This window comes from Podarcis vaucheri (assembly GCF_965113315.1).
Source record: "Podarcis vaucheri genome assembly, chromosome: 6".
Lineage (NCBI taxonomy): Eukaryota > Metazoa > Chordata > Lepidosauria > Squamata > Lacertidae > Podarcis > Podarcis vaucheri.
The window spans coordinates 99,420,291-99,437,439 of record NC_138764.1 but is presented as its reverse complement, the minus strand read 5'-3'; the positions used below and the strand labels follow the sequence as shown (position 1 = coordinate 99,437,439).

The 17,149-nt window shown below is 45.5% G+C and overlaps 1 protein-coding gene across 2 annotated transcripts in view; it reads left to right on the top strand.

Moving 5' to 3' along the window:
* Positions 1-17,149, top strand: part of CHRNA4 (cholinergic receptor nicotinic alpha 4 subunit) — a 91,221-nt gene that overhangs the window by 42,555 nt on the left and 31,517 nt on the right. For both annotated transcript variants that reach the window (XM_082226040.1, XM_082226039.1), the window contains exons 3-4: positions 1,219-1,263; positions 3,417-3,526. In XM_082226040.1, the coding sequence (XP_082082166.1) occupies positions 1,219-1,263; positions 3,417-3,526 (155 nt within the window). The remainder of the gene's footprint in view (positions 1-1,218; positions 1,264-3,416; positions 3,527-17,149) is intronic.

Genomic DNA, 17,149 nt, shown 5'->3' with positions numbered 1-17,149 from the left:
CCCATCTGGCTGGGCTTCCCCAGCTACTCTGGGCGGCTTCCAACAAAATATTAAAATACTGTAATGCATCAAATATTAAAAGTGTCCCTAAACAGGGCTGCTTTCAGATGTCTTCTAAAAGTCTGGTAGTTGTTTTTCTCTTTGACATCTGCTGGGAGGGCATTCCACAAGGCGGGTGCCACTACCGAGAAGGCCCTCTGCCTGGTTCCCTGTAACTTGGCTTCTTGCAGTGAGGGAACCACCAGAAGGCTTTTGGTGCTGGACGATGAGGGTGGAGACGCTTCTTCAGATATACTGGACCAAAGCCATTTAGGGCTTTAAAGGTCAGCACCAACACTTTGAATTGTGCTCGGAAACATACTGGATGGATGCCAGGCTAAAGTGCTGCCCTCCCGGAGCCTTCAGTGGCTAATAGAATCATAGCCCCCATAGTGCAAGCTGTTAGAGAAACTGCATGAGATCAGGCCACTGGTGGAGGAAGGGGGCTGCGGTGGGTGTGGCATGCCCAGGTGCCATCCCTGAGGGGAGGTGACATCACCGCCCTGCCCCCTGGGATGCTCGCCGCTCGCCGTGGACGGCTAGCCCTGCCCCCGGGTGCACAGCCTCTGGATCAGGCTGCTAGGCTTGCTTGCTGAGCAGCAGAGAAGCAGATGCATTCTGTTTTACACGAAGCTAAGACGTTTGGAAACATCTCATTCTTTTAGGTAAAGGTAAAGGGACCCCTGACCATTAGGTTCAGTCGTAGACGACTCTGGGGTTGCAACACTCATCTCAATTTATTGGCCGAGGGAGCGGGCATACAGCTTCCGGGTCATGTGGCCAGCATGACTAAGCCGCTTCTGGCGAACCAGAGCAGCGCACGGAAACACCGTTTACCTTCCCGCCGGAGCGGTACCTATTTATCTACATGCACTTTGACGTGGTTTCGAACTGCTTGGTTGGCAGGAGCAGGGACCGAGCAATGGGAGCTCACCCCATCGCGGGGATTCGAACTGCCAGTCTTCTGATCGGCAAGTCCTAGGCTCTGTGGTTTAACCCACAGCACCACCCTTCTCATTCTTTTAGCTGATGCTTAAATACATTTATTACTGCGATTACTGGTGACTTGCAAAAAAAAAAGTGGACGGCAGCAATGAAAGCTGCTATTTCAGGAGGTGTTTGTGGACAGTGGCTGTTCTTCTTGAAACTCAGACTTTTTCCCTTTCCCCCCCCTTCCAGGATGAAAAAAACCAAATGATGACCACGAACGTGTGGGTGAAACAAGTGAGTCAACCAAGATGTTTTATCCCATATTTCTCAGTCCCCCCCCCTACAAATGTCTCACTTTTTGTCTGTTGAGAAAATAGAGGGTGTAATCCAGTTGGATGTTTTCAAGGGCAAATACGAATGCAGTTGCACAGCTCCGTTTCAGTAGCGCTCAGGACCTCAGAACTAGAATGCATTCAGATGTTTGTCTTCAACTGGCCAACGGATGTGTTTCTTCAATGAAAAAAACAATGTGGAATTAAGAGGGGAAATGAGGCAACCCAAAATGGAAGGGAATGTTGCACCATTGATGAAAGAGCAAAGATTTCATTTCTAGCTACCAGCTGACATATTTCAGGTGCAAAGTCTATACAAGGGTGAATATGCAATGCAGCTCTCTCATGCAAGCATTGCGTACAACATTGTGCAAGGGTGCACAAAAATGTGCATATTAGTGAAAATATATGCACTCAGTGCATTCAGCCTATGGCATCTTCCTTGCTGAACTTCAGGCACATAGCAATTACTTTTTTATTTCAGTAGGCTAATAATAATAATAATAATAATAATAATAATAATAATAATAATAATAATTTTATTATTTATACCCAGCCCATCTGGCTGTTTCCCCAGTCACTCTGGGTGGCTTACAGCACACCTAAAAAATATAATTAAAAACATCAAATGTTAAAAACATCCCAGTACAGGGCTGCCTTCAGATGTCTTTTAAAAGTTGCATGATTCTTTATCTTCTTGACATCTGAAGGAAGGGCATTCCACAGGGAGGGTGCCATTACCAAGAAGGCCCTCTGCCTGGTTCCCTGTAACTTTGCTTCTCGCAATGAGCGAACCAGCAGAAGACCCTCAGAGGTGGACCTCAGTGTCCGGGCAGAACGATGGGGATGAGGATGCTCCTGCAGGTATACTGAAAGAAGGCCGCTTACTGTTTTATGCTTGGCCTGGTTTATTTTTCATGCACCTTCCTTAGAAATGCTCATGATTACGCAGTATATAAATGCCTTAAATGAATCACATAACATACGAAATACGTTAGGGGAAATTGCTTTTGCAAAAAATAATAAAAAAAAAAAATGAAATAGGCAAAAATGCATACAAATGTTAGAATTTCTGCCCGGAAATGCTGATGAGTTTTCAGGAGGACCTTTTTAAAAAGAAATTGCAAACTGATCTGGAAATGTGGAGAACTAAACATAAGATTGGAGAAATGAGAAACCAAGCAAAAAGAGAATTTGGCATGCTCACACAAGCCCTAGTTAACACCCCCCGTGACTCTAAAAAGGGGCCTTGTTGACCTGGAAATCTTGCACCCCCTTCCTCCCAGCCCCTTCCTCCTGCTGTTTGCCCCATATTTGATGGCCACTGTACAGCATGCCAGAGCAGTAAGGTAAAAGTAAAGGACCCCTGGATGGTTAAGTCCAGTCAAAGGTTTCTATGGGGTTGCAGCACTCAGGCACAAAGGGGCACCGTGACGGAAACCAGAGTTCACGGAAATGCCATTTACCTTCCCGCTGCAGTGGTGCCTATTTATCTACTTGCACTGGCGTGCTTTCGAACTGCTAGGTTGGCAGGAGCTGGGACGGAGCAACGGGAGATCACCCCATCACGGGGATTCGAAGCGCTGACCTTCCAATTGGCAAGCCCAAGAGGCTCAATGGTTTAGATCACAGAGGCTGGCACTGTTTGTTCAAGGCGGGTTTCATTTGAAGTCTCTCAGAGCCCTGCCTTTCACACAGAATGGGGTTTGTCTCCCTGGGAAATGGGGCTGGAATAGAGCTGGCTACAGCTGGGATCCTATTACACAAATTAGCATGCAGTGTTTCATACCCACGCTTAATACTGCAAATTGCAGGACAGTGATTCATTTTCTCAAGATGCTAATTAGTTTCATTTTCACTTTTTAGTCCAATTAACTATGCTGATTTTTTAATATATATATATATATATATATATATATATATATATATATATATATATATGCAGGTTTTGGTGTCTTCGGGTGTCTTCCCGTGTAAGAGTCGGGGTGTCTGTGCAACTCTTACACGGGAAGACACCCGAAGACACCAAAACCTGCATTCCTATACCCGTGAAAATCTACGAAAGCAAATATATATATATATATATATATATAACACTCTTGTTTGGGTTTGCAGGAGTGGCACGATTATAAGCTACGCTGGGATCCCGAGGACTACGAAAACGTGACTTCTATACGAATTCCCTCTGAGCTCATTTGGAGGCCGGACATTGTTCTCTACAACAAGTAAGGTGCCATTCTGCACAAATTTGCTTTGGAAAAGTGGCTTTAAAAGCTTTCCAGAAAAAAATAAGTGGTACAGGTAAAGAGATGCTTAAGAAAATGTAAATAGGGATTGATAATTGGAAATGGATATTTATAATAATAGGTTAATATATGGAGTAAGGATAAATGTTAGAGGGTAAGGATTTGCTGAATTTAATATTTGAACTGGAATACAAAATGGGAGGTGTGAGGAGGTCAAGAAACTAGTGAAGAAAATATAAGATTTGAAAATATTAATCTATTTTTAGTTTGATTTCTGGCTTTTCTCTTTGTTCTTATTCTTTCTTCTTTCTTCTTTCTTTTATCAACTGTTTTTCTATTGTGTATCTTTTATTTGTCTTGTTTTTGTAGTTTAAATGTTGGAATTTGTTTTTATTGTTTGTGAAACATTAATAAATATCATTTCAAAAAAATAAAAATAAAAGCTTTCCAGAAACCCAAAGTCTCATCAGAAGCATTTTGGGGTGTGTTTTTTGATGAGAGAAGGGTTGATCAATGAGTTTCCGTTAAAAGCAGCTCATCTGTGAGGCCATCTTCCCTTGGAAGGGCCTGTTGGATATAGTCTGGTTGGGCTCTCAGTCAGAGGTGCTGGCTTGGGAACACTGGGGAATGTTCAGCACTGGGACCTGCCTGTGACATCATGTGTATGATGCGCAACATTGGAAGGAGGCCAAGATTCGAGTCCAGTGCACCGAGCCTGTCGGTGGACCGGGGAAGCCTATTGTCTGTAAACTCTAGCTAAACTATAAGTCCCATGTTCCCAGTCTCCCTACAGTGTTGTTTAAATCTGAGGAAATGGAGGTGGTGATATGGGTGGGGTGGGGAGTAATAGATTTAGATGTGGTGGCGACTGCATAAGGCCGCCCCCTTTCCGTCAGAGTTGCCGTGAGATGTAAGGTTTAACAAACTAAAGAAAAGCTGCATTCCCCCACTTTTTGTTCATAGATCACCTGCCTCTTAAAAGTACAAAAACCACTATAACCAATGAATAAATATTAAATCCCAAATATCTGTTCAAAAACAGCCACTTTGGAATTAAAGCACGCCAAAAGGAGAACAAATCATTCCTTTTTAAGTCGGCCATCTCTTGCTAAAGACTTCCTTCTGATAGCCTCTGCAGGGTCTGTGTAATTAATAATCCATGAGTACATGAGAATACCTTATGCTAAACGAAACAGCAGCATTTTAATATTATATGATTTGTTTCCTGGATCAGAGCCAAGGAAAGGGAAGTATTTGTTTCTGTAATCTTCGCACGTATTGAACTATTGCCTTTCAATGTCACGGAGCTTCAGTCTAAACAGGAGTTGGGACCAGAGGATTTGTTTCGGATTTAGCATTACGATTCCGGTCAGTGTGGAATCAGTAGCTCAGTATAGCAGAACAAATGTGTGTTTGGATACTATGAATCTGGGCCGAAATATTGCAGGGAAAATGTATAGCACACTTGAGCTTAATGTAACTAACCTTGTAGTCCTATGCATCAGGGGTTGGGAACTTGAGGCCAAATCTGGGTCTCTCTGACCACTGGGATGCTCCTCAGGCCACACCCCCTCCTTAGCCACACCCCTTATCGGCCCTCTTTCATGCCCCCCTTGAGAGTTTTTACCTAGCTGGAAAGTGTCTGCCAACAATCATCATGGTTCTAGCTGGCCTGGATGTAGGATAGAGAGTGGCGTTCGCATGTCGAAACTAGACTTCTATACAAAGGTAAAATGTAGATTGTTTTGCTCTGCAAAAAAGGAGCAAACTTCCTGGATGCCTAAGATCCAGGTTGGGGGCAAGTACTCTTGGGTGAGAGAACATAGACTGTAAGTCCTTTAAAATATCCCCTTCTAAGTTCCTTTCAGGGGACACAGGTGGCGCTGTGGGTTAAACCACAGAGCCTAGGACTTGTCGATCAGAAAATCGGCGGTTCAAATCCCCACAACGGGGTGAGCTCCCGTTGCTCAGTCCCTGCTCCTGCCAACCTAGCAGTTCGAAAGCACGTCAAAGTGCAAGTAGATAAATAGGTTCTTCTCTTCTCATGAGGTGGCCAAAGTTGTTGTTTAGTCATTTAGTCTAAACTTTAGTCTTAAGGATGTTGGTTATACAAGGCTGGTTACCCCACAGTCAGTTTGGAAAATATATTTAAAAATTTAAAAATTCGCTGTAGGGAACCAGTGAATGCCTATCACTTTATGGGAGATATAGGCATAATCCACAAAGAATTTCAAAGGGAACACAGAAGCACATTATACCTAAATGAATCTTGAGGAAGGGAAAATATAAGGAGGAGTTCATGTGGCGCAGTGGGGGGAGGATTACGATGAAATGATTACATGGGGAAATAAAGTGTAATGTCTTCTATTAAAGCATCAGTTAAAGTAGCTATTACATGCAATGATTAAAGCATGCAAGATTAAAATTGACTGCAATTTAACCATAGCTAAACCTCCCTTTGGTCCACCTAAACTCCACTAACCTTATAGTTAAAGTGCTTACTCCATTACCAGCAGTATAGTATTTTGACCTCAAAAAGTTAAGGAAACATGACTTGTAGGTTTCTATTCAAAACAGGAGAGAGGTTCAGGTGAATTCAGGTGAAGGTTAGTAGAAATGAACTTGCTGGTGGGTTCTCCCCACCCCCTTTCCTCATAACTAAATTTTTGGTTCTGTATTGGGAAATGACAGGTTATGGGGCAGAAAGTTCATCATACCTCTGGTCTTGACTGTCCTGAAGTACCACGTCTTTGTCTTGGGCTGGCTGTCATGTTCCTAAGATCTCACTAGGGCCCCCTCAGACCAAGAGACCCTAAAAGTATCCAACTTCATATCTTCTTCACATTGTGGTCCATTGGGGCATGAGGCAGCCTGGGCCTAGTCACCATGGAAGAAGAAGAAGAAGAGTTTGGATTTGATATCCCGCTTTATCACCACCTGAAGGAGTCTCAAAGCGGCTAACATTCTCCTTTCCCTTCCTCCCCCACAACAAACACTCTGTGAGGTGAGTGGGGCTGAGAGACTTCAAAGAAGTGTGACTGGCCCAAGGTCACCCAGCAGCTGCATGTGGAGGAGCGGAGACTCGAACCCGGTTCACCAGATTACGAGTCTACCACTCTTAACCACTACACCACACTGGCTCTTGAAGACAGTTTATCCATTTTCCCTCCTCCTGCTGTTTCAGAATCCAGTGGTCCAGGCTGAGAAAAATCTCTGCCTTCCTTTGCAACAGGAAGCAGACTGTTCCTGAGCCACCGTTGTCAACCCAACGATAGTTTCCATTCCATAGTTTAGCTAAAGCAGGCTCTGTTTTGCTCCTCTGTGCTTTCACACAGAAATGTCCGCAGCAATTTCAGCTTTGTTATTTACATTTGTTTTGTAGTTTTATTTTAAATGGTTAGCTACCTTGGCTACAATCTCTGTGAAAAGATGAGAGATCAGTGCAAGTGCAAAATCTGCCCTCCTTTCCGATTGCTGTTCATGGGATGATGCGTGGAAAACCATTCCAAAACCTTGTGTTTGAGCTGGTCTCATAATATCCACAGCTTAGCTGGAAAGGAAGGTGTTCTCTTTGTTGGCACATTTGATATTTCAGCCATCCTTCTTAAATGGATATTTTTGTACGTGGTTTGATGTGGGCTGCCTGCTCCAATCCAGGGTGAAGCATGCCAGAAATGTCAAGGGCAAGCTATGGGAGGCCTGTGAACAGTTTCCTGACTTTTAAAACTGAAATGTATTTGTGGGGAATAAGTAGAGATGGGGGGGGGGTGCTGAAAATGTGTGCGGAGCAGCAGTAAGGGTGCTTAACTCTTTCTCTGCAGACTGTTTTTTAATTACTGCTGTGCCCAAACCTCTAATTTCTCAAACGTTTCCTTTCTCTTACAAAAGAGGCTTCCATTCTTCTGCCTCTTTCTTGGGGCATGTTAGAATTTCAATGGCTCACCTTATCATTGCAAGGTGATGGTTATGGTTGGTATTTGGGTGTTTTCTTTCCGTTAAACTCCTCCCCAGTTCTTTGCAGCCTCCCCAGCTGCTTGAGATTCCTGATCTGGAAAATGCCCCACAGAAAGACTCACCCCACAATATCTCCACCCCTGGGTTTTGATTGAAGCACTAGAAGCTAAGGAGTCTCGCTAGTTCAGGCACAGGCAAACTCGGCCCTCCAGATGTTTTGAGACTACAATTCCCATCATCCCTGACCACTGGTCCTGTTAGCTAAGGATGATGGGAGTTGTAGTCCCAAAACATCTGGCGGGTCGAGTTTGCCTATGCCTGCACTAGTGAGTGGCTGAGATTGGTGTGGCTGCTGATTTTGTTTTTAAGGAAAGTCCTCCCTTTTGCCTTTAAATCAATCCTCCTACACAGGGTGGTTTTTTAAAACAACAACAACAACAACAACTAAACAGAAGCATCTACTTTAAAAACAACAACAACCAAAAGCTGTCAGACACACAATAAGCAGCCCTCAGACCTTCCCATGCTTACTGGAAAGCCCAACTGAGGGTGTCACGGGGTTTTCAAGAAACGTGGGCACCTAGGAAGGATGCAGAGTGTGGATTACTGAAGGGATTATTTGTAGAATGAAACAAAGGACACACCGAACAACCTACTGGCCACATTGAAACCACCCTGAGACCTGCAGGTATAGGGCAGTATGATGATTAATAATAATAATAATAATAATAATAATAATAATAATAATAATAAAAGTAAAGTAAGAACTGATGGAGGCTGATCTATAAGGCAAACAAGGTACTGTGCCAGCCACCTTAGTCTGCCCTTAGCTGACCCCCACCTGCCTGGCATCCTATTTGCAACCAATCAGGGAGTTGCTCAACCTGCTATAGACTCTGGCTCCACTTTCTACTTGTCTCCTTGCCTTCCATACTCTCCTTCCCAATGGGCATCAGCCACTACTGGTAAGCACTACAAAAGCCTTACATCTCACTCATGAGAACCACCTTCTTCTTCTTCTTCTTCTTCTTCTTCTTCTTCTTCTTCTTCTTCTTCTTCTTCTTCTTCCCTTTCAAATGCAATTTCTTTGCCCAAAGATTGCTTAAGTCTGGTCGGCCGGCGGACGGAGTTGGGGGAAATGGAAGAAACAAATTCAAAACAGTTTTATCTTATCACCACCATACTCCCTCCCCCAACTTCTTTTCCTACAGGATTCCTATGTATTTCCCCTTGTGAGGAAAAGGGTGGTTCAAGGAGGTCAGCTTTGGGTGGACAACTGCCCCACAGGGAACCCTTTCCGCTGCGGCTGGTCTGATGAAATTTGCATCCGTGTGCACGAACATCTCAGAAGTTTGGTAAAACCACAACCTGTCAGGAGCAGGAGTCAGGTGTAGGTCAGCCAGAAAACCATAAAGCACCTAATTATTATTATTATTATTATTATTATTATTATTATTATTATTATTATTATTTATACCTCACACATCTGGCTTGGATTCCCCAGCCACTCTGAGTGGCTTCCAACAGAATATTAAAAACAATACAGTGTCAGACATTAAAAACTTCCCTAAACAGGGCCGCCTTCAGTTGTCTTTTAAAAGTAAAATAGTTGTTTATTGCCTTGACATCTGGTGGGAGGGTGTTCCACAGGACAGGTGCCACTACCGAGAAGGCCCTCTGCCTGGTTCCCTGTAACCTCACTTCTCGCAGCAAGGGAACCGCTTCCCAGTATGAAGGACCTTGCCTTCCCACAGTTCTCTAAAGCTCTACGTCAGTTCCTTTCCCATCAGCCTAAGGTTCCTTCGTCTTGCCTCTCATTGCTCTGCCCTTTTCATTTCTCTGCATGTTCTTGGAGGACGGGGGATAGGGGTGGAGCTGGTCTCAAGAGGTTGAGGAGACTCCCTAGATTCTTCAGCAGCCTGCCTCATCTCTGTCTCCTGACCCCGCTCGTCCTCTCTTGCCTCTGATTCTAGACTGCTGTCTGTCATAGCCTCTTCCTGCTCACTAAACCCTGTTGCCTCTTCAGCTTCCAACACCTCCTCCTCCCAGTCTGCTCCCTCTTCTCCCTCTGGCCACTCATCATTGTCCCACCACCAATCCCCTGGCTCTGAGCCTTCTTCCCCGGGGGTCCCCTCAGGGATTCCCCAGCTGGTGCCTCCCACCACTCCTCTTCACCCAGTCACAACAGCAACAACAGGATCTTCTGGGTCACATCTAGTTTGGCCGTAACTATAAAGAAAACATAACAACACAACTCAAAGCCTTTCGTGTTTCTTTCACCGGGGAGAAATCAAGACGAGGGGAAGTGAAACTGAGATTTGAGATTTGTATCTTCCAGGGACGCATCCCCATAGTTGTTCCGTTATCCTCTCATCTTGGCTCATTATTGTCAAAAGCTTCTACCATCGTTCTCTAGAGGACCAAATTAAATCAGTAACTGGCGCAGCTTGTTCCAGGGAGTATATATACTTGTCAAGATTCATGAAGAATCTAAAGCCAAATTAATATCCTAAGGGGGAATTAGTATGCGGTAGGATTTCTCTTCGGCAAGCTCTGTTAGATTAGTTTGAAGGCTCAGTCAATAGCAGCACACACAAACCCTGCCCTAGACCTTGGCAAAGGCCTGTGCCAATGGAGGGCTATGCCAATGAGGCTTCCATCATTGCATCTTTATTATTTATTTCTTTATAACCTGCCTTCATTGATTCTGCTTCACTGACTATGCAAAAGCCTTTGACTGTGTTGACCACAGCAAACTATGGCAAGTTCTTAAAGAAATGGGAGTGCCTGATCACCTCATCTGTCTCCTGAGAAATCTCTATGTGGGACAAGAAGCTACAGTTAGAACTGAATATGGAACAACTGATTGGTTCAAAATTGGGAAAGAAGTACGACAAGGCTGTATATTGTCTCCCTGCTTATTTAACTTATATGCAGAATTCATCCTGCGAAAGGCTGGGCTGGATGAATCCCAAGCCAGAATGAAGATTGCCGGAAGAAATATCAACAACCTCAGATATGCAGATGACACAACCTTGATGGCATAAAGTGAGGAGGAATTAAAGAACCTTTTAATGAGGGTGAAAGAGGAGAGCGCAAAATATGGTCTGAAGCCCAACATCAAAAAAACGAAGATCATGGCCACTGGTCCCATCACCTCCTGGCAAATAGAAGGGGAAGAAATGGAGGCAGTGAGACATTTTACTTTCTTGGGCTCCATGATCACTGCAGATGGTTACAGCAGTCACGAAATTAAAAGATGCCTGCTTCTTGGAAGAAAAGCAATGACAAACCTAGATAGCATCTTAAAAGCAGAGACATCACCTTGCCGACAAAGGTCCGTATAGTTAAAGTTATGGTTTTCCCAGTAGAGATGTATGGAACTGAGAGCTGGACCAAGGCTGATCGCCGAAGAATTGATGCTTTTGAATTATGGTGCTGGAGGGGACTCTTGAGAGTCCCACGGACTGCAAGAAGATCAAACCTATCCATTCTGAAGGAAATCAGTCCTGAGTGCTCACTGGAAGGACAGATCCTGAAGCTGATGCTCCAATACCTCATGAGAAGAGAAGACTCCCTGGAAAAGACCCTGATGTTGGGAAAGATGGAGGGCACAAGGAGAAGGGGACGACAGAGGACGAGATGGTTGGATAGTGTTCTCGAAGCTACCAGCATGAGATTGACCAAACTGCGGGAGGCAGTGGAAGACAGGAGTGCCTGGTGTGCTCTGGTCCATGGGGTCACAAAGAGTCGGACACGACTAAACAACTAAACAACAACAACAACAACCTGCCTTTCTCTCAGAACCAGAACTCAAGGCAGCTGAGAGAAATTAAAACAAAAAGAGATGGAAACACACATGGCTGAAACCATATCAAACGTCATGGTCAAAAGTAATTGAACTATGTAAAAGAAAACCCATATCAATTAAAATGCAAATGGCGAATTGGGGTGGGGTGGGGACAAATAGTACAACACACCATTAAGAGCCTTTTCCTTCAAACCTGTCAATTCCCAAAAGTCTGCTGGAATAAAGCAGTCTTCAGCTTTATTCCAGAAGGAGAACAAGGTCTTTCCGAAGGTTTTCCCAAACTTGGGTCTCCAGTTGTTTTTGGACTACAATTCCCATCACTGGTCCTACTAGCTATGGAATGATGGGAGTTGTAGTCCAATAACAGCTGGAGACCCTGTACAGGAGGAGTTGGCAAAGTTTTTGTGGCTTGGGCCGGTTCATGGTCCCGCAGACACCGTGGTGGGCTGGAGTGCGCACTCATGCATGCACCAATGCTAAAGTGTTGGTGCTCACCTTTAAAGCCCTAAATGGCCTCAGTCCAGTATACCTTAAGGAGCGTCTCCACCCCCATCATTCTGCCCAGATGCTGAGGTCCAGCTCCGAGGGCCTTCTGGCAGTTCCGTCCCTGCGAGAAGCCAAGTTACAGGGAACCAGGCAGAGGGCTTTCTCAGTAGTGGCATCCGCCCTGTGGAACGCCCTCCCATCAGATGTCAAAGAGAAAAATAACTAGAATCATAGAATCATAGAGTTGGAAGAGACCACAAGGGCCATCGAGTCCAACCCCCTGCCAAGCAGGAAACACCATCAGAACACTCCTGACATATGGTTGTCAAGCCTCTGCTTAAAGACCTCCAAAGTAGGAGACTCCACCACACTCCTTGGCAGCAAATTCCACTGTCGAACAGCTCTTACTGTCAGGAAGTTCCTAATGTATAGGTGGAATCTTCTTTCTTGTAGTTTGGATCCATTGCTCCGTGTCCGCTTCTCTGGAGCAGCAGAAAACAACCTTTCTCCTTCCTCTATGTGACATCCTTTTATATATTTGAACATGGCTATCATATCACCCCTTAACCTCCTCTTCTCCAGGCTAAACATGCCCAGCTCCCTTAGCCGTTCCTCATAAGGCATCGTTTCCAGGCCTTTGACCATTTTGGTTGCCCTCCTCTGGACACGTTCCAGTTTGTCAGTGTCCTTCTTGAACTGTGGTGCCCAGAACTGGACACAGTACTCCAGGTGAGGTCTGACCAGAGCAGAATACAGTGGCACTATTACGTCCCTTGATCTAGATGCTATACTCCTATTGATGCAGCCCAGAATTGCATTGGCTTTTTTAGCTGCCGCGTCACACTGTTGGCTCATGTCAAGTTTGTGGTCAACCAAGACTCCTAGATCCTTTTCACATGTACTGCTCTCAAGCCAGGTGTCACCCATCTTGTATTTGTGCCTCTCATTTTTTTTGCCCAAGTGCAATACTTTACATTTCTCCCTGTTAAAATTCAGACTTTTAGAAGACATCTGAAGGCAGCCCTGTTTAGGGAAGTTTTTAATGTTTAATAGGTTATTGTATTTTAGTGTTTTGTTGGAAGCCACCCAGAGTGGCTGGGGAAACCCAGCCAGATGGGCGGGGTCTAAATAATAAATTATTATTATTATTATTATTATTATTATTATTATTATTATTATTATTATTAGTAGTAGTAGTAGTAGTATTTCCAGTACTCCTTCCAGTGCAGAGGAGGCATACGCAGCTTCCCATTGGTTGCAGGAGCTTCCTGCAGCCAATGGGAAGCCGGCCAGCATCACGGAAGGCGGTCCCTGCTCAGCTCCATGTCTGTTTAGAGCGGTGCAGAGGAGCCGAGTGAGCGTCAAGTGCCCGTCAAATGTTCCATTTCTCCTCTCTCCCTTCCTTCTCTTTCTCTTGCCCGTTGCAGGCTTCTTGTGGGCACCTGGTTGGTCATTGGATGAGATGGGCTACTGGCATGGTCCAGCAGGGCTGTTTTTTATGATAGCAGCACAATGCATATTCACTGAACACTGTCAGAAGCTCATTCTGGGAAAAGGAATACACCTTTGGTCAGTTCCAACAACAACAACAACAACAACAATTTATTATTTATACCCCGCCCATCCGGCTGAGTCTCCCCAGCCACTCTTGGTGGCTCCAATCAAATGTTAAAAACAGTACAGCATTAAATATTAAAAACTTCCCTAAACAGGGCTGCCTTCAGATGTCTTCTAAAGATAGGATAACTGCTTATTTCTTTCACATTTGAAGGGAGGGTGTTCCACAGGGTGGGTGCCACTACCAAGAAGGCCCTGTGTCTGGTTTCCTGTAACCTCACTTCTCGCAATGGGGGAACCGCCAGAAGGCCCTCGGTGCTGGATCTCAGTGTCCGAGCTGGACGATGGGGGTGGAGACACTCCTTCAGGTATACAGGACCGAGGCCGTTTAAGTAGTTTGGATTTGATATCCCGCCTTTCACTCCCCTTCAGGAGTCTCAAAGTGGTTAACATTCTCCTTTCCCTTCCTCCTCCACAACAAACACTCTGTGAGGTGAGTGGGGCTGAGAGACTTCAAAGAAGTGTGACTGGCCCAAGGTCACCCAGCAGCTGCATGTGGAGGAGCAGAGACGCAAACCCAGTTCCCCAGATTACAAGACTACCGCTCTTAACCACTACACCACACTGGCTCCCAATTTAGGGCTTTAAAGGTCAGCACCAACACTTTGAATTGTGCTCGGAAATGTACTGGGAGCCAATGAAGATCTCTCAGGACCAGTGTTATGTGGTCCCGGCAGCCACTCCCAATCCAGAATGCGGCCACTGGTGTCTAGCTGCCGCATTCTGGATTAATTGCAGTTTCCAGTCACCTTCAAAGGTAGCCCCATGTAGAGTGCACTGCAGTAGTCCAAGCAGGAGATAACTAGAGCATTCAGCACTCTGGCGAGACAGTCTGTGGGCAGGTAGGGTCTCAGCCTGCGTACCAGATGGAGCTGGTAGACAGCCACCCTGGACACAGAATTGACCTGTGCCTCCATGGACAGCTGTGAGTCCAGAATGACTCCCAGGCTGCGCACCTGGTCCTTCAGGGGCACAGTTACCCCATTCAGGACCAGGGAGTCCCCCACACCCGCCCGCCCCCTGCCCCCAAAAAACAGTACTTCTGTCTTGTCAGGATTCAACCTCAATCCTATGGCTTCTCTTCCACCTGCTGGCCCTGCCCTGTGTCAACACACTGATCTCAATTACGAAAAGGGCCACCTTTGCCCTGTGCTCTCTTTGCCCCTTCCCTCTCTCCTCCTGCCAACTCTTTCTCCACCTAGAACACCCTCTGCTCCAGCCGAAATTGCTCATTGCTGTCAACAGGGAGGGAACGTTTTTTTTGTTTTATGAAACAGCAGCCAAACCATTCCTTACAGACAACTGCAGAGTCAGCAGGCGAAAGTCATTGTGTTTTGGTTTATTAAGACAATTCCATTTGTAGGAATGGCTGGGGGACTTGGCAGGCATTTATACCGAGGTATTTACTGCAGATTAACAACGCACTGCCAAGAAATCTCAGTGAAGCAGGACGCGGAGGAGGAACCGGTCCAAGGCAGGACCCACTTGGTGAAGAGCCATAGCTCAGTGGAAGATATCCCTGCACGCAGAAGGTCTTGAGTTCAGGCTCTGGCACCTTTAATTGGGTGGCTCCATAAACATAATCATTATCATAGAAAAGAGGGCACTGATCTGCATAACATTTGCATAGGCTTGTATAAATACACACTTAGAAACAAATGGTGCTGTTTCTAGAGCCAACAGAAACCTTTTGCAGGCTACCAGACCTGGAGTGTCATAGACTCTATCTCCCTAGAGTGGTGAGCTGGACAGCTGACTGGTTGGCTAGAAATCCCTCCTTTTATTCCTCTACCTTTGTGGCTTCTGCAAGGCTTGAAGGGCAGAGGTCTTGCAGGGAGCTTGCCTGAAGGATCGCCATGTAAACATGCAGGACTGAGCTAATAAACACAACCCATTACCTTTGTAGTGTGCTGGACTAAGACCTGGGAGTTGTTGTTTTTTAGTCGTTTAGTCATGTCCGACTCTTCGTGACCCCCTGGACCAGAGCACACCAGGCACTTCTGTCTTCCACTGCCTCCTGCAGTTTGGTCAAACTCATGCTGGTAGCTTCGAGAACACTATCCAACCATCTCATCCTCTGTCGTCCCCTTCTCCTTGTTCCCTCCATCTTTCCCAACATCAGGGTCTTTTCCAGGGAGTCTTCTCTTCTCATGAGGTGACCAAAGTCTTGGAGCCTCAGCTTCAGGATCTGTCCTTCCAGTGAGCACTCAGGGCTGATTTCCTTCAGAATGGATCGGTTTGATCTTCTTGCAGTCCATGGGACTCTCAAGAGTCTCCTCCAGCACCATAATTCAAAAGCATCAATTCTTCGGCGATCAGCCTTCTTTATGGTCCAGCTTTCACTTCCATACATCACTAAAGACCTGGGAGATCAAGGTTCAAATCCCCACTCAGCCACAAAGCTCCCTGGGTGACGTTGGACCAGTCCCCATCTCTCAAGCAATCATCTCTCGCAGGGTTATTATGAAGGTGAAATGGGGAGATGGAGAACCACCTACACCACCTTGAGCTCCTTGGGACACACATTGAATAATAATTCAAGCCAATGCACTGAGCTTAATAGATTACTGGACAGACCAGAGGGATCAGGGTTCAAATTTGCTTGCTGCAGTGCAGTCCTGTAGAAGTGTGCTCAGAAAAGCAAGCCCAGCTGATTTTAATGGGAGTGGCTCCCAGGTGAGTGAATCAAGGATTGCAGATCACAAGTCTATTTCTTTGACTGTCATCTGACAATATAGTTTCATGGTACAATCCATGGGGAAGTTCTCCTGTTAAAATACCTCTCAGGGTCCACACGAGGGCAGAAATATCAGTTCGCTAATGTGCTCTTCCTGCATGCATACAAACCGAAGCAGAACTAGGTTAGTCAAATACAGCTTTCCCCCATCATCTAGCCCCTGGCTAAACATTAAAGAGGCACAACTGTTAACATTCGAATTGCAATATCCTCCAATTAAAGAAACCCTTTGTTCAGCAAATATTGAGTATGGAGGAAATTAGAGCTACACATTAATGAGTTTAGTGGGGGGAAGCATTCCCAACTTAACGCCGAGGAACAGATTTGAGGCCACTCTCGAGGGGACCCGAAAACTCCAAGGCTGAGATAATACAACAATGCAAAGAGTTTGCTCTTGCAATAGCTATAGATGCAGCAAGAGCACTTTCCCCTCTCAAGGGAGCCATACAGCCTGTCACTCTCACGGGGAGCAGAAGCACCCATGAGCATAAAGGACGGCAACATGGGATGCTCTGGTGGGACATGGCAATGTATAGATAAAAAAGCCACAGTTCTATAACATCACAGATAATGCAATGTAATGAGAACATTAGAAAGCAGGGCATAAGGACCAGGAAAGATGTTGGCATCTGTCTGTCCCAAAGACAATGGAGTGCACAGACCCTTCAAGTGTCCCTATTTTCCAGGAACAGTCCTGGATTTACAGGAGCCAACCCAGTTTCTGATTTGATCCTGGAATTTCCCGCTTTTCCTTAGGGTGTCCCTATTTTCATTAGAGAAATGCTGGAGGGTATGGAGTTACGTGACCCTTGAGCCAAGGAGATAATTAACTCTACAACCTTTAGAAGACATCTGCATACCCCTGTATAGCAGGGATCGGCAACCTAAGGCTATCCTATTTTTTAAGTGCTATACAGTGGTACCTCGGGTTACAAATGCTTCAGGTTACAGACTCCGCTAACCTAGAAGTAGTACCTCGGGTTAAGAACTTTGCTTC